We start from the raw sequence: 18,064 nt of genomic DNA on the forward strand, positions 1-18,064 counted from the left end.
GAGGGAGGTAGTGAAGGAGGGAGGGAGGTAGTGAAGTAGTGAAGGAGGGAGGGAGGTAGTGAAGTAGTGAAGGAGGGAGGGAGGTAGTGAAGGAGGGAGGGAGGTAGTGAAGGAGGGAGGGAGGTAGTGAAGGAAGGAGGGAGGTAGTGAAGGAAGGAGGGAGGTAGTGAAGGAAGGAGGGAGGTAGTGAAGGAAGGAGGGAGGTAGTGAAGGAAGGAGGGAGGTAGTGAAGGGAGGGAGGTAGTGAAGGAAGGAGGGAGGTAGTGAAGGAAGGAGGGAGGTAGTGAAGGGAGGGGTGAGGTAGTGAAGGATGGAGAAAGGGGGTGAGGTAGTGAAGGAGGGAGAAAGGGGGGGAGGTAGTGAAGGAGGGAGGTAGTGAAGGAAGGAGGTAGTGAAGGAGGGAGGTAGTGAAGGAAGGAGGGAGGTAGTGAAGGAGGGAGGGAGGTAGTGAAGGAGGGAGGGAGGTAGTGAAGGGAGGGAGGGAGGTAGTGAAGGGAGGGAGGGAGGTAGTGAAGGGAGGAAGGAGGTAGTGAAGGAAGGAAGGAGGTAGTGAAGGAAGGAAGGAGGTAGTGAAGGGAGGAAGGAGGTAGTGAAGGGAGGAAGGAGGTAGTGAAGGGAGGAAGGAGGTAGTGAAGGGAGGAAGGAGGTAGTGAAGGAAGGAGGGAGGTAGTGAAGGAAGGAGGGAGGTAGTGAAGGAAGGAGGGAGGTAGTGAAGGGAGGGGTGAGGTAGTGAAGGATGGAGAAAGGGGGGTGAGGTGGTGAAGGAGGGAGGTAGTGAAGGAAGGAGGTAGTGAAGGAGGGAGGTAGTGAAGGAGGGAGGGAGGTAGTGAAGGAAGGAGGGAGGTAGTGAAGGAAGGAGGGAGGTAGTGAAGGAAGGAGGGAGGTAGTGAAGGAAGGGAGGTAGTGAAGGAAGGAGGGAGGTAGTGAAGGAAGGAGGGAGGTAGTGAAGGGAGGGGTGAGGTAGTGAAGGATGGAGAAAGGGGGGTGAGGTAGTGAAGGAGGGAGAAAGGGGGGTGAGGTAGTGAAGGAGGGAGGTAGTGAAGGAAGGAGGTAGTGAAGGAGGGAGGTAGTGAAGGAAGGAGGGAGGTAGTGAAGGAAGGAGGGAGGTAGTGAAGGAAGGAGGGAGGTAGTGAAGGAAGGAGGGAGGTAGTGAAGGGAGGAAGGTAGTGAAGGGAGGGAGGTAGTGAAGGAGGGAAGGAGGTAGTGAAGGAGGGAGGTAGTGAAGGAAGGAGGGAGGTAGTGAAGGAAGGAGGGAGGTAGTGAAGGAAGGAGGGAGGGAGGTAGTGAAGGAAGGAAGGAGGGAGGTAGTGAAGGAAGGAGGGAGGTAGTGAAGGAAGGAGGGAGGTAGTGAAGGAAGGAGGGAGGTAGTGAAGGAAGGAGGGAGGTAGTGAAGGAAGGAGGGAGGTAGTGAAGGAAGGAGGGAGGTAGTGAAGGAAGGAGGGAGGTAGTGAAGGAAGGAGGGAGGGAGGTAGTGAAGGAAGGAGGGAGGTAGTGAAGGAAGGAGGGAGGTAGTGAAGGGAGGGGTGAGGTAGTGAAGGATGAAGAAAGGGGGGTGAGGTAGTGAAGGATGGAGAAAGGGGGGTGAGGTAGTGAAGGAGGGAGGTAGTGAAGGAAGGAGGTAGTGAAGGAGGGAGGTAGTGAAGGAGGGAGGTAGTGAAGGAAGGAGGTAGTGAAGGAGGGAGGAAGTGAAGGAAGGAGGTAGTGAAGAAGGGAGGAAGTGAAGGGGGGAAGATGTCAGTGGCCTGGTCATTTCAGAACATCTGGTAAGGGGAACGACAGGTGAAGTGGTGCTCCATCCACAACATACAGGACGACCTCTACAAGGAACAGAGTGCCATTTCAGACAGAGAGAGCTGGATCTGCCTCCGTCTCCCACTGCTCACCTTGATCTCAGCCACGCGGGAGGAGAAGAGGGAGCGTGTGATGTCTCTCTCCATCTCTCTCTTGCTCTGCTTGTTCTCCGCCTGCTGCCCCCCCCCTCCGTACACGGCCCCGGCGAAGCCCACCTCCCCCCCGGCCGTCCAGTCCACCAGAGGGTCGTACACAAACGCCTCCAGCAGGGTCAGCAGCGTCTCCCGCCCACGACGCATCATCTGAATCACCTGACCAATCAAAGAGGAGAAGTTAGCATCATCTGGAACACCTGACCAATCAAAGAGGAGAGGTTAGCATCATCTGGACCACCTGACCAATCAGAAAAGAGAAGATTAGAATTATGGTTTGCATGTTTCAGAAATGTCAAACAAAAACAAACAAAAAAACATTTCAGGAATGTCTTTAAATGTGTCTGGAACGTTTTAGAAATGTTTAGAAGTAAACAAGACGAAGTTGTAAGTGAAGTTTGAGGTGATCAACAGCAGACAAAGCCAGGAAGTTTAAATGAGTTTAACGTCACCCAAGGCACCACAGCAGAAGAGTCTCCTAAATGTTCCACTAGTTAGTACCTGTTCACAGGAGAATGTTCCACTAGCTAGTACCTGTTCACAGGAGACTGTTCCACTAGCTAGTACCTGTTCACAGGAGACTGTTCCACTAGCTAGTACCTGTTCACAGGACAGTCTGAAGATGCCCTCCACCCCAGTGACTCCCAGGGCCGTCTCTATGTTGTGGGTCATACGGAACGGCACTTTCTCTGGCACACGCAGGCTCTTCCCTGGAGACCACACACAGAGAGAATCATCACACACACACACACACAGAGAGAAACATCACACACACACACAGAGAAACATCACACACACACACACAGAGAATCACCACACAAACACACACACACGAGAGGGAGAGAGAGAAACATCACACATCAGTAGGACAAACAGCAGTGAAATCCACAGAGCAACCTGTCTAAACCAGGAGGGTCGCTGCTGGTTCAAACCTCAGAATATAACTATTTATTTACCTTTCTCGAAGCAGACGTTGTAGTCGATGTGCACCACCTCTCCCGTCGTCATGTCAATCAGCACGTTGTCAAGGTGACGGTCGCCGAGGCCAATGATGTAGCCCACCATAGACATCACAGCAGTGGACCTGGCGTAGGACTGTGGCAGGAGGAAGAAGAGGAGGAAGAAGAGGAGCGTTCATTTAACATTAATTAGCCACCAGTAAGGTTTAATTTGACATTTGTTGACGTCTTCACTTCCCAAGCATTAGTCCAACATGGCTTCCTTTCCTTCATCTGCACTAGTCAGAGAGCCCTAGCCAGGTGGATCCATAGAGGAAGATAGAGGACCTTTTATTTTTAAATTTTACCCCCCTTTTTCTCCCCAACTTTGTGGTATCCAATTGTTGTTAGTAATTACTATCTTGTCTCATCGTTACAACTCCCGTAGAGGCCCGGGAGAGACTAAGGTTGAAAGCCATGCGTCCTCCAAAACACAACCCAACCAAGCCGCACTGCTTCTTAACACAGCGCCATCCAACCCGGAAGCCAGCCGCACCAATGTGTCAGAGGAAACACCGTACACCTGGCGACCTGGTCAGCGTGCACTGCGCCCAGCCACAGGTGCGCGATGAGACAAGGATATCCCTACCGACCAAACCCTCCCTAACCCGGACGACGCTAGGCCAATTGTGCGTCGCCCCATGGACCTCCCGGTCGCAGCCGGCTGTCGACAGAGCCTGGGCATGAAACCAGAGTCTCTGGTGGCACAGCCCAGTGCCCTAGACCACTGCGCCACCCGGGAGGCCCGATAGAGGTGGATCCATAGAGTAAGAGAGGGACCTTTTAGTATGGAAATTAACAGATCTACAAAGATGAGTCCTCTATCCAACTCTATGAGTGGATCCTGTATCCAGTCTTAGTTACGCCATGTTTTCACATCAGTTGTTTTCAGATCAGTGCAGATGAAGGAAAGGATACGAGGAAGAAGCAGCCACACAACCTGTGTGACCTCTAACCCTTGACTGACTGACAGTAAACCCTGTTTGACCTTTGACCCCCAGCTCACCTGTGTGACCCTCCACCACTCGCTAGACGTGGTACAGGAGCACCACAGCTCTTTGGCCAGCAGGTTAGGGGGCGTGGACGCCATCAGCTCCTTAAGCACATCCCTCATCACGCTGAGCGGCCAATCGCGCCGCGAAACATCCAGGCTGAGCCCCACTCCCTTCAGGGCGGGGCCTATCTTGCTGTAGTAGAGCTCACTGGGCCGTGGAACCAGAGGGAGGGGCTGGGGCTGCTGCTGGAACGAATCCTGGGCCTGGGGGAGGAGCGAGAGACAGAAAGTGATGAGAGATGAGTAGAGACAGAGCTCAAGGCCCACGGCCCAACAAAGTGCTTGGCATTGCCATAGTTTCAATGTTGAATGTAATTGAGCTCTACACATTCACAGAGCAAGTTCCTACAAAAAAAATCACACACACACACCACCACCACCCCCACAACCATTACCTTCTGAGCCTGCAGCACGGCCTCTCTCTGCTGCCAGCGCTTGTAGAGGCCGAAGAGCGGCGTGGCGCCGTCCACCCATTGGATGAGTCCTGAGCGCGTCCCCAGCGGGGTGACGGAGTAGTGGCGGGCGTGGAAATGGGGGCGTTCCTGCTGGTTCACCTAGAGGAGAACAGAGTTATGCTCTGCAGACAACAGCAGCAGTCGTATGACCACATGAAACAGCCCGTCTTTCCCAGTAGCAGTTAATATGACTGGAACAGGCCTTCAGGTTTAATCACCTATTATACTACTTTTATTCTTTGTTAAATCTTTTTACATTTTTATTTTTATTTTATATTTGGTGTATTTTTTCACAGTTGAACTACACAGGCCCCCATACCCTGTACTCTGTGTTGTCTCTGGCTGGACCAGCCTCGTATTTTAAATGACCGATCAATCATGTTACCTTGGTGAACATGGTGTTGACTACAGAACGTACCTTGGTGAACATGGTGTTGACTACAGAACGTACCTTGGTGAACATGGTGTTGACTACAGAACGTACCTTGGTGAACATGGTGTTGACTACAGAACGTACCTTGGTGAACATGGTGTTGACTACAGAACGTACCTTGGTGAACATGGTGTTGACTACAGAACGTACCTTGGTGAACATGGTGTTGACTACAGAACGTACCTTGGTGAACATGGTGTTGACTACAGAACGTACCTTGGTGAACATGGTGTTGACTACAGAACGTACCTTGGTGAACATGGTGTTGACTACGGAACGACCTTGGTGAACATGGTATTGACTACAGAACGCACCTTGGTGAACATGGTATTGACTACAGAACGTACCTTGGTGAACATGGTATTGACTACAGAACGTACCTTGGTGAACATGGTATTGACTACAGAACGTACCTTGGTGAACATGGTGTTGACTACAGAACGTACCTTGGTGAACATGGTATTGACTACAGAACGTACCTTGGTGAACATGGTGTTGACTACAGAACGTACCTTGGTGAACATGGTATTGACTACAGAACGTACCTTGGTGAACATGGTGTTGACTACAGAACGTACCTTGGTGAACATGGTATTGACTACAGAACGTACCTTGGTGAACATGGTGTTGACTACAGAACGTACCTTGGTGAACATGGTATTGACTACAGAACGTACCTTGGTGAACATGGTATTGACTACAGAACGTACCTTGGTGAACATGGTATTGACTACAGAACGTACCTTGGTGAACATGGTGTTGACTATGGAAAGGAACTGCATGATTCGCTCATCTAGGTGGAGGTCCTCCAGACCTGAAAGAGGGAGCGAGAGGAGGAAGGAGAGAGAGGAGGAAGGAGAGGGAGGAGGAAGCAGAGAGGGGAGGAAGGAGAGGGAGAGAGGAGGAAGGAGAGGGAGAGAGGAGGAAGGAGAGGGAAGAATAGATGAGGGTCAAATCAGAGAGAGGGAGAGAGAGGAGGAAGGAGAGGGAGGAGGAAGGAGAGAGGGGAGGAAGGAGAGGGAGAGAGGAGGAAGGAGAGGGAGAGAGGAGGAAGGAGAGGGAAGAATAGATGAGGGTCAAATCAGAGAGAGGGAGAGAGAGGAGGAAGGAGGTAGAGTTAGGAGGAGAAAGGAGAGGGAGAGGAGAGAGGGAGAAAGAAGGAGAGAGAGGAGGAAGGAGAGGGAGGAATAGATGAGGGTCAAATCAGAGAGAGGGAGAGAGAGGAGGAAGGAGAGAGAGGAGGAAGGAGAGGGAGGAATAGATGAGGGTCAAATCAGAGAGAGGGAGAGAGAGGAGGAAGGAGGTAGAGTAAGGAGGAGAAAGGAGAGGGAGGGAGAGGAGAGAGGGAGAAAGAAGGAGAGAGAGGAGGAAGGAGAGAGAGGAGGAAGGAGAGGGAGGAATAGATGAGGGTCAAATCAGAGAGAGGGAGAGAGAGGAGGAAGGAGAGAGAGGAGGAAGGAGAGGGAGGAATAGATGAGGGTCAAATCAGAGAGAGGGAGAGAGAGGAGGAAGGAGGTAGAGTAAGGAGGAGAAAGGAAAATTAGGTTCAGACTTCTATTCCTGCTGGTCGTCTGCCTGGAGGTTGTTCTGTCTGGAAGAGGTAAGGCTAGTTGCGTTCATCGTGTGTGTGTGTGTGTGTGTGTGTGTGGTCGCTACCTTTGAAGAGGTAAGGGTAGTTGCGTTCATCGTGTGTGTGTGTGTGTGTGTGTGTGTGTGTTCGCTACCTTTGAAGAGGTAAGGTTAGTTGCGTTCATCGTGTGTGTGTGTGTGTGTGTGTGTGTACCTTTGAAGAGGTGTGTGTTAATCGTGTGTGTGGTCTCTACCTTTGAAGAGGTAAGGGTAGTTGCGTTCATCGTGTGTGTGTATGTGTGTGTGTGTGTGTGTGTGTGTGTGTGTGTGGTCGCTACCTTTGAAGAGGTAAGGGTAGTTGCGTCCGTCAGAGCCCAGGAAGTGTAGTTTCTTGGGCTTGGTCTTGGTCGGCAGGATGGTGATGGTGTTGCCAACACTTTGGATGGTCAACGCGTCCGTTGCCGACACCTCGCCCGGCAACGCCATCTCAGTGGTCGCCATGGCAGCCAGGCGGGGGCTGATGTGGTCCAGACGCAGCAGATAGCTGGTCCTCTTCTGAGCCCTCTGCTGGAGACTCAGCATGATCTAGGAGACAATTTAAAACTTTCATTTAAATCCACTTCAACAAAAAAAGTACAATATAAATTTTAAAAGGGTTACAGATACATTGGACACTCACGGAAACCAAAAGCACCTTCACACACACGGACCAAGTTTACATTAAAAACAGATCTAGGATCAGCTTCCCTTCCCCCAACCCTAATCTTAAAGGTAAAACTAAACATCTGCCTTTAACATAGAAACATCTCAATTTAACATAGAAACATCTCCCTTTAACATAGAAACATCTCTAATTAACATAGAAACATCTCCATTTAACATAGAAACATCTCCATTTAACATAGAAACATCTCCCTTTAACATAGAAACATCTCCAATTAACATAGAAACATCTCTATTTAACATAGAAACATCTCCATTTAACATAGAAACATCTCCATTTAACATAGAAACATCTCCATTTAACATAGAAACATCTCCATTTAACATTTAATTAACATAGAAACATCTCCATTTAACATAGAAACATCTCCATTTAACATAGAAACATCTCCATTTAACATAGAAACATCTCCATTTAACATAGAAACATCTCTTTAATTAACATAGAAACATCTCTATTTAACATAGAAACATCTCTATTTAACATAGAAACATCTCTAATTAACATAGAAACATCTCTATTTAACATAGAAACATCTCCATTTAACATAGAAAGATATCTAATTAACATAGAAACATCTCTAATTAACATAGAAACATCTCTAATTAACATAGAAACATCTCTATTTAACATAGAAACATCTCTATTTAACATAGAAACATCTCCCTTTAACATAGAAACATCTCAATTTAACATAGAAACATCTCCCTTTAACATAGAAACATCTCAATTTAACATAGAAACATCTCCCTTTAACATAGAAACATCTCTATTTAACATAGAAACATCTCCATTTAACATAGAAACATCTCAATTTAACATAGAAACATCTCCCTTTTACTTCCGGGTTGGAGCGAGCGGTCGCATCCGCACTTCGGTCTGCAGGTAGTATGTATAACTTCTCATTACATTTCATTACATTTCATTATAGCACAACGGTTTGATTTGTCTAATCTTAGCAATTTCTTCTTAGCTAGCTACATAGCAGTCTTTGTATCAAAGATAATTGCGTAATTATCGTATTTCGTCGTCCTAACGTAGTCTACACTGCTATCTGCCCAGCAGCTAGCCAGCTAGCTAACGTCCACCGTCTACCGAATAGCAGCACTGTAAAAACTATTACACTCAACTGAATGACTTGATTAGTGTAGTGTTAGCTAGCTACATAGTTGTCTTTGCTGTCTTCGTATCCAAGATAATTGTGTAGTTTAGAGTGTGTAGTTTTAGAGTGATTATCTTAATTTACCGAGGTTAGCTAGCCAGCTATCTGTCGTCCTTAACGTAGGAGACACTGCTAGCTAGCCAACAGCTAGCCAACGTCTACCGAATAGAACTTCCTCACTCAACAACCCGGTCGCATTCCGCTTCGCTCCACAGGTAGTATCACATTTTCATTTCATTTCATTACAGTACAACGGTTTGATTTGTTTGATCGTAGCTAGCTACATAGCTAGCTACATAGCCGTCTTTGTATCAAAGATAATTGTGTAGTCTAGAGTGATTTCCTAGGTTAGCTAGCCAGCTATTGTCGTTCTTTTAACGCAACGTAACGTAATCAACACTGCTGCTAGCTAGCCCCCGAATAGCAGCACTGTAGAAACTATTACACTCAACGGAACGACTTGATTAGTGTAGTGTCAACAACGCAGCCACTGCCAGCTAGCCTACAAAGTCAACAACGCAGCCACTGCCAGCTAGCCTACTTCAGCAGTACTGTATCATTTTAATCATTTTAGTCAATAAGATTCTTGCTACGTAAGCTTAACTTTCTGAACATTCGAGACGTGTAGTCCACTTGTCATTCCAATCTCCTTTGCATTAGCGTAGCCTCTTCTGTAGCCTGTCAACTATGTGTCTGTCTATCCCTGTTCTCTCCTCTCTCCACCCTAATCTGGTGGTCCCAGCGCGCACGACCCACGTGGAGTTCCAGGTCTCCGGTAGCCTCTGGAACTGCCGATCTGCGGCCAACAAGGCAGAGTTCATCTCAGCCTATGCCTCCCTCCAGTCCCTCGACTTCTTGGCACTGACGGAAACATGGATCACCACAGATAACACTGCTACTCCTACTGCTCTCTCTTCGTCCGCCCACGTGTTCTCGCACACCCCGAGAGCTTCTGGTCAGCGGGGTGGTGGCACCGGGATCCTCATCCCTCCCAAGTGGTCATTCTCTCTTTCTCCCCTTACCCATCTGTCTATCGCCTCCTTTGAATTCCATGCTGTCACAGTTACCAGCCCTTTCAAGCTTAACATCCTTATCATTTATCGCCCTCCAGGTTCCCTCGGAGAGTTCATCAATGAGCTTGATGCCTTGATAAGCTCCTTTCCTGAGGACGGCTCACCTCTCACAGTTCTGGGCGACTTTAACCTCCCCACGTCTACCTTTGACTCATTCCTCTCTGCCTCCTTCTTTCCACTCCTCTCCTCTTTTGACCTCACCCTCTCACCTTCCCCCTACTCACAAGGCAGGCAATACGCTCGACCTCATCTTTACTAGATGCTGTTCTTCCACTAACCTCATTGCAACTCCCCTCCAAGTCTCCGACCACTACCTTGTATCCTTTTCCCTCTCGCTCTCATCCAACACTTCCCACACTGCCCCTACTCGGATGGTATCGCGCCGTCCCAACCTTCGCTCTCTCTCCCCCCGCTACTCTCTCCTCTTCCATCCTATCATCTCTTCCCTCTGCTCAAACCTTCTCCAACCTATCTCCTGATTCTGCCTCCTCAACCCTCCTCTCCTCCCTTTCTGCATCCTTTGACTCTCTATGTCCCCTATCCTCCAGGCCGGCTCGGTCCTCCCCTCCCGCTCCGTGGCTCGACGACTCATTGCGAGCTCACAGAACAAGGCTCCGGGCAGCCGAGCGGAAATGGAGGAAAACTCGCCTCCCTGCGGACCTGGCATCCTTTCACTCCCTCCTCTCTACATTTTCCTCTTCTGTCTCTGCTGCTAAAGCCACTTTCTTCCACTCTAAATTCCAAGCATCTGCCTCTAACCCTAGGAAGCTCTTTGCCACCTTCTCCTCCCTCCTGAATCCTCCTCCCTCTCTGCAGATGACTTCGTCAACCATTTTGAAAAGAAGGTCGACGACATCCGATCCTCGTTTGCTAAGTCAAACGACACCGCTGGTTCTGCTCACACTGCCCTACCCTGTGCTCTGACCTCTTTCTCCCCTCTCTCTCCAGATGAAATCTCGCGTCTTGTGACGGCCGGCCGCCCATCAACCTGCCCGCTTGACCCTATCCCCTCCTCTCTTCTCCAGACAATTTCCGGAGACCTTCTCCCTTACCTCACCTCGCTCATCAACTCATCCCTGACCGCTGGCTACGTCCCTCCCGTCTTCAAGAGAGCGAGAGTTGCACCCCTTCTGAAAAAACCTACACTCGATCCCTCCGATGTCAACAACTACAGACCAGTATCCCTTCTTTCTTTTCTCTCCAAAACTCTTGAACGTGCCGTCCTTGGCCAGCTCTCCCGCTATCTCTCTCAGAATGACCTTCTTGATCCAAATCAGTCAGGTTTCAAGACTAGTCATTCAACTGAGACTGCTCTTCTCTGTATCACGGAGGCGCTCCGCACTGCTAAAGCTAACTCTCTCTCTCCTCTGCTCTCATCCTTCTAGACCTATCGGCTGCCTTCGATACTGTGAACCATCAGATCCTCCTCTCCACCCTCTCCGAGTTGGGCATCTCCGGCGTGGCCCACGCTTGGATTGCGTCCTACCTGACAGGTCGCTCCTACCAGGTGGCGTGGCGAGAATCTGTCTCCTCACCACGCGCTCTCACCACTGGCGTCCCCCAGGGCTCTGTTCTAGGCCCTCTCCTATTCTCGCTATACACCAAGTCACTTGGCTCTGTCATAACCTCACATGGTCTCTCCTATCATTGCTATGCAGACGACACACAATTAATCTTCTCCTTTCCCCCTTCTGATGACCAGGTGGCGAATCGCATCTCTGCATGTCTGGCAGACATATCAGTGTGGATGACGGATCACCACCTCAAGCTGAACCTCGGCAAGACGGAGCTGCTCTTCCTCCCGGGGAAGGACTGCCCGTTCCATGATCTCGCCATCACGGTTGACAACTCCATTGTGTCCTCCTCCCAGAGCGCTAAGAACCTTGGCGTGATCCTGGACAACACCCTGTCGTTCTCAACTAACATCAAGGCGGTGGCCCGTTCCTGTAGGTTCATGCTCTACAACATCCGCAGAGTACGACCCTGCCTCACTCAGGAAGCGGCGCAGGTCCTAATCCAGGCACTTGTCATCTCCCGTCTGGATTACTGCAACTCGCTGTTGGCTGGGCTCCCTGCCTGTGCCATTAAACCCCTACAACTCATCCAGAACGCCGCAGCCCGTCTGGTGTTCAACCTTCCCAAGTTCTCTCACGTCACCCCGCTCCTCCGCTCTCTCCACTGGCTTCCAGTTGAAGCTCGCATCCCCTACAAGACCATGGTGCTTGCCTACAGAGCTGTGAGGGGAACGGCACCTCAGTACCTCCAGGCTCTGATCAGGCCCTACACCCAAACAAGGGCACTGCGTTCATCCACCTCTGGCCTGCTCGCCTCCCTACCACTGAGGAAGTACAGTTCCCACTCAGCCCAGTCAAAACTGTTCGCTGCTCTGGCCCCCAATGGTGGAACAAACTCCCTCACGACAGGACAGGAGTCAATCACCACCTTCCGGAGACACCTGAAACCCCACCTCTTTAAGGAATACCTAGGATAGGATAAAGTAATCCTTCTCACCCCCCTTAAAAGATTTAGATGCACTATTGTAAAGTGGCTGTTCCACTGGATGTCATAAGGTGAACGCACCAATTTGTATGTCGCTCTGGATAAGAGCGTCTGCTAAATGACTTAAATGTAAATGTAAACATAGAAACATCTATTTAACATAGAAACATCTGACTTTAACATAGAAAAATCTGCCTTTAACATAGAAAAATCTCCATAACATAGAAACATCTCCATTTAACATAGAAACATCTCCATTTAACATAAAACATCTCCATTTAACATAGAAACATCTCCATTTAACATAGAAACATCTCTATTCTCCATTTAACATAGAAACATCTCCATAACATAGAAGGAGCGGCTGAATAAACTTGGGTTTGAGCCTTTTCTAGGTCACCCGTGACTTTTTTTTACTCTGTTTGTTGAGACCCTAACAATATGGGTAGCGCCATCTTGAATTGCCATAGTAACAACTGACGCCCCTTTCCCAATGCATCCTTGGCAGGTTTGAGCAAACAGAGTTTAGGCACGGGGACTGAAAGTGGCACCTGGTCCCCACTGGACCTGAAAAGGTTTCTCACAAGTTGACAGCTCTGTCATTGAGATCAGAACAGTAACATCAGGGTAAGAAAAGGTTTCTCACAAGTTGACAGCTCTGTCGTTGAGATCAGGACAGTAACATCAGGGTAAGAAAAGGTTTCTCACAAGTTGACAGCTCTGTCGTTGAGATCAGGACAGTAACATCAGGGTAAGAAAAGGTTTCTCACAAGTTGACAGCTCTGTCATTGAGATCAGGACAGTAACATCAGGGTAAGAAAAGGTTTCTCACAAGTTGACAGCTCTGTCGTTGAGATCAGGACAGTAACATCAGGGTAAGAAAAGGTTTCTCACAAGTTGACAGCTCTGTCGTTGAGATCAGGACAGTAACATCAGGGTAAGAAAAGGTTTCTCACAAGTTGACAGCTCTGTCGTTGAGATCAGGACAGTAACATCAGGGTAAGAAAAGGTTTCTCACAAGTTGACAGCTCTGTCGTTGAGATCAGGACAGTAACATCAGGGTAAGAAAAGGTTTCTCACAAGTTGACAGCTCTGTCGTTGAGATCAGGACAGTAACATCAGGGTAAGAAAAGGTTTCTCACAAGTTGACAGCTCTGTCGTTGAGATCAAGACAGTAACATCAGGGTAAGAAAAGGTTTCTCACAAGTTGACAGCTCTGTCGTTGAGATCAGGACAGTAACATCAGGGTAAGAAAAGGTTTCTCACAAGTTGACAGCTCTGTCATTGAGATCAGGACAGTAACATCAGGGTAAGAAAATGTTTCTCACAAGTTGACAGCTCTGTCATTGAGATCAGGACAGTAACATCAGGGTAAGAAAAGGTTTCTCACAAGTTGACAGCTCTGTCGTTGAGATCAGGACAGTAACATCAGGGTAAGAAACTCTACACAATGTTTTTACGTTGGTAATTATGATATTTACATTTTAAAAGTATTTATTCTGATGGATAAGATTGGTGCGAAATTAACTTTGGTTTTGATAACGAGCTGAGTAGACAGTCAGCCAGAACCAGACACGCTAGCCAGCTGGGTTTCTCTCTCTCTCGTCTTTACGATGCTAATATTCTCCTTGTCAATATGAGCATCTTATTTTGTACAGTTACCAATTTGAAGACCATTTGTCATTAGCTAGAAATCTCAATATCTACGGTGCTGTTCATTTTAACGCCATCTCCCCTAGTCTACCTTTAACCATTAGTGGGGGACAATGTGAGCCCCATAACATCAGCCAAAAGTCTGTTCTGTTTTATCTTATTCATTAGGTTTTGTTTATTTTAATCGTTGTCAAATAGCATGTCACTAACACATCACTGTATATCAGTAGATGCCTACTGGATAACTTATTTGTATTGCTTTTAATCTTTTAAATGAATGTATCTTATTAACACTTTGTTCTAGCTAGCTATTTTCTGGTCGTACCTGTTTGAACGGGACCCAGCTGCTGGCCGGGTTGGCCGGGTTGTGAGGGCTCTTCAGTCTCTCCAAGGCCGAGGTGATGGCGTCCCCGTAGGTCTGCTGGAACCAGGTCTCGTGGGGGGTCTCGGCGGGCGTCGTGGTGATGCTCCTCACGTGGTCCAGAGCGAACACCACGGGACGCATCAGAGCGGAGTGCTTCTCACACATGATGGCCACCTTCTCCTCCCTGACAGAGGAGACACACTGTTCATCTATGTTCCTTTGACGGAGGTTAAAACATACATGTTGAGACAGGACAGTGTTGTATAGTTAGCGAGTGAGAAGTGCAGAGGGTCAGAATGAAACCCAGTACCTGAGACGGGGCCCGGGCTACCCAGTACCTGAGACGGGGCCCAGGCTACCCAGTACCTGAGACGGGGCCCAGGCTACCCAGTACCTGAGACGGGGCCCAGGCTACCCAGTACCTGAGACGGGGCCCAGGCTACCCAGTACCTGAGACGGGGCCCGGGCTACCCAGTACCTGAGACGGGGCCCGGGCTACCCAGTACCTGAGACGGGGCCCGGGCTACCCAGTACCTGAGACGGGGCCCGGGCTACCCAGTACCTGAGACGGGGCCGAGGCTACCCAGTACCTGAGACGGGGCCGGGCTACAGTACCTGAGACGGGGCCGAGGCTACCCAGTACCTGAGTACCCGGCTGACCTGAGGCGGGGCCGAGGCTACCCAGTACCTGAGACGTGACCCAGTACCTGAGACGGGGCCGAGGCTACCCAGTACCTGAGACGGGGCCGAGGCTACCCAGTACCTGAGACGGGGCCGAGGCTACCCAGTACCTGAGAGGGGCAGGCTACCCAGTACCTGAGAGGGACCCCGGCTACCCAGTACCTGAGACCAGGCTACCCAGTACCTGAGACGGGGCCGAGGCTGCAGTACCTGAGACTGGGGGCCGAGGCTACCCAGTACCTGAGACGGGGCCGAGGCTCAGTACCTGAGACGGGTTTGATTAAGTACCTGAACGGGGCCGAGGCTACCCAGTACCTGAGACAGGGCCTACCCGGTACCTGAGCGGGGCGTGCTACCTGGTACCTGAGACGGGGCCGAGGCTGTACCTGAGACGGGGCCGAGGCTACCCAGTACCTGAGACAGGGCCTGCAGAGCTAACCACTGGACCACAACACACTATTCTGCTACTTATGTGCATTAATGAACTGTTTTGTGACTGGGAGTTGGGGTCATTCTGAAACCGGTGTTTGATTAATCAAATCCTATACTTCGTGTGCCCTAGTAGCGCGTGCCCTAGTAGCGTGCCCTAGTGTGTACCCTAGTAGTGTGACTCACTTGCGTAGTGTGTACCCTAGTAGTGTGTGTCTGTGTGTGTGTGTCTCACTTGCGTAGTGTGTACCCTAGTAGTGTGTGTGTGTGTGTGTGTGTCACTCACTTGCGTAGTGTGTACCCTAGTAGTGTGTGTGTGTGTGTGTGTGTGTGTGACTCACTTGCGTAGAGTGTTGTTGTTCTGCACTCTCTTGACCTCGTCCTCCAGCTGCTGAATCCTGCGCAGGACGTGCATGTGTTGCTGCTGCAGGACGCCCAGCCACAACTCATCCCACAGCAGAGTCACGCGCCGCAGCTCTCCCACTAGCATCTGGACCTGGGGACCCACGGACAGACACACAGAGTCACACGTGGTTAGCATCTGGACCTGGGGACCCACGGACAGACACACAGAGTCACACGTGGTTAGCATCTGGACCTGGGGACCCACGGACAGACACACAGAGTCACACGTGGTTAGCATCTGGACCTGGGGACCCACGGACAGACACACAGAGTCACACGTGGTTAGCATCTGGACCTGGGGACCCACGGACAGACACACAGAGTCACACGTGGTTAGCATCTGGACCTGGGGACCCACGGACAGACACACAGAGAGTCACACGTGGTTAGCATCTGGACCTGGGGACCCAGCAGACACCAGAGTCACTGGTTAGCATCTGGACCTGGGGACCCACGGACAGACACACAGAGAGTCACACATGGTTAGCATCTGGACCTGGGGACCCACACAGACAGAGTCACACATGGTTAGCATCTGGACCTGGGGACCCACGGACAGACACACAGAGTCACACATGGTTAGCATCTGGACCTGGGGACCCACGGACAGACACACAGAGAGTCCCACGTGGTTAGCATCTGGACCTGGGGACCCACCAGACACACGTGGTTAGCATCTGGACCTGGGGACCCACGGACAGACACACAGAGTCACACATGGTTAGCATCTGGACCTGGGGACCCACGGACAGACACACAGTCACACATGGTTAGCATCTGGACCTGGGGACCCACGGACAGACACACGTGGTTAGCATCTGGACCTGGGGACCCACGGACAGACACACAGAGTCACACATGGTTAGCATCTGCACCTGGGGACCCACGGACAGACACACAGAGTCACACTTGGTTAGCATCTGGACCTGGGGACCCACGGACAGACACACAGAGTCACACCTGGTTAGCTCAGGACGCCACCAGACACAAGCAGGGCCAATATGTCATATCCCAACATCTCCTTTTAGACAGTATGAGGGTATCTGACAGTACTTTGTTTTTCTGAATAATAGAAGTTGTAAATACTCTTTATGAGCATCACATGATCCTAGGATGGAGACAAATTCATTCAAAGCGGTTTTTATTTTAGAGGACGACCAGTATGGGTACTTACCAGAGGTGGGGCCAAGTCATGTGACTCGAGTCCACACCTCTGGTACTTACTGATCATCAACAACAGCATAGGAGTATCCTAATATATATATATATATATATATTCTTTTTTAAATGTGCACCGTCTAAGACGACAGTCAGTCATGGAGATGCATAGTCAGTTCGCAGAGGGAAAGACCAATCATTTAACCCAGTGAATTAAACTTATTGGTGACAATCAGCTTTGAAAACAGCATATTGGACATGATGGTTTGCACCATATTATCACCAATAACGTTGTATATATATATCAGTGAACTGAGGAAAGGTCACTTTCTCTGAATGACGGATGGTGTTTAATAGTTAACTAGGGGAGATCAATTATCCTCGTTTTGGAAATAGTTGTACCCCAGTAAGGACAGTACATTCATTACATTTACATTTAAGTCATTTAGCAGACGCTCTTATCCAGAGCGACTTACAAATTAACCATTTCAAAAACCTCTACACGCCATGTAACATGATTCAAGAGGATATAATTATGTGCAGCATGAGTGGGGAGCTAGCTAGGACTAGGGGGACATAATTAACTGTAACACCAGTAATGAGGGGAAGCATTTAGCTGTAACACCAGTAGTAGGGGGAGGTAATTACCTATAACACCATAGTGGGGTTGGCTGCAGTAGGGGGAGGTATTTACTCGTAACACCATAGGGGGGGAAGTATTTACCTGTAACACCATAGTGGGGTTGGCGGCAGACAGCTTGTCCACTATCTTGCTGTAGCAGTCATGCATCATGGCCTGGTCCTGGCTGGAACACAGTGCAGGAAACTCCTCACCCCGCCCATCTTCCTCCTGGGAGGCGGGGTTACTGCCCAGTGTCCCCTCCCCTTCCTCACACAGCCCCTCCCCCTGCATGCTGCCCAGGAAGGTGGGCAGGGCCGACGGGAGCTTGTTTCCTGGGAGACAAAGATGTTATGGCGAGTTGAGACAATTTGGTTTAAATAATGCAAAAACACAATGTCGGAGAAAGTTTTAAAAAAAAGTAAAAGTGCAATATGTGCCATGTAAGAAAGCTAACATTTAAGTTCCTTGCTCTGAACATGAGAACATATGAAAGCTGGTGGTTCAATATTCCCAGGTAAGAAGTTTAAGGTTGTAGTTATTACAGGAATTATAGGACTATTTCTCTCTTCCATTTGTATTTCATATACCTTTGACTATTGGATGTTCTTATAGGCACTATACTATTGCCAATGTAACAGTATAGCTTCCGTCCCTCTCCTCGCTCCTAACTGCTGTTGATACTGACTCTGTTGCACAGAACGCAAGAGAAGTGACACAATTTATCTAGTTAATATTGCCTGCTAACGTCAATTTCTTTTAACTAAAAATGCAGGTTTAAAAAATATATATCCTTGTGTGTATTGATTTTAAGAAAGGCATTGATGTTTATCGTTAGGTACATT

General features: G+C 49.3%; 1 protein-coding gene across 1 annotated transcript in view; it reads right to left on the bottom strand.

Moving 5' to 3' along the window:
* Nucleotides 1–18,064, bottom strand: part of LOC135564791 (serine/threonine-protein kinase SMG1-like) — a 137,286-nt gene that overhangs the window by 55,009 nt on the left and 64,213 nt on the right. Inside the window, 10 exon segments of the mRNA XM_065010850.1 lie at nucleotides 1,884–2,102; nucleotides 2,544–2,653; nucleotides 2,900–3,038; nucleotides 3,948–4,199; nucleotides 4,391–4,549; nucleotides 5,627–5,697; nucleotides 6,791–7,037; nucleotides 13,889–14,111; nucleotides 15,379–15,533; nucleotides 17,325–17,554. Coding sequence (XP_064866922.1) covers nucleotides 1,884–2,102; nucleotides 2,544–2,653; nucleotides 2,900–3,038; nucleotides 3,948–4,199; nucleotides 4,391–4,549; nucleotides 5,627–5,697; nucleotides 6,791–7,037; nucleotides 13,889–14,111; nucleotides 15,379–15,533; nucleotides 17,325–17,554 — 1,805 coding nt within the window.

This window comes from Oncorhynchus nerka, linkage group LG26, assembly GCF_034236695.1.
Source record: "Oncorhynchus nerka isolate Pitt River linkage group LG26, Oner_Uvic_2.0, whole genome shotgun sequence".
Lineage (NCBI taxonomy): Eukaryota > Metazoa > Chordata > Actinopteri > Salmoniformes > Salmonidae > Oncorhynchus > Oncorhynchus nerka.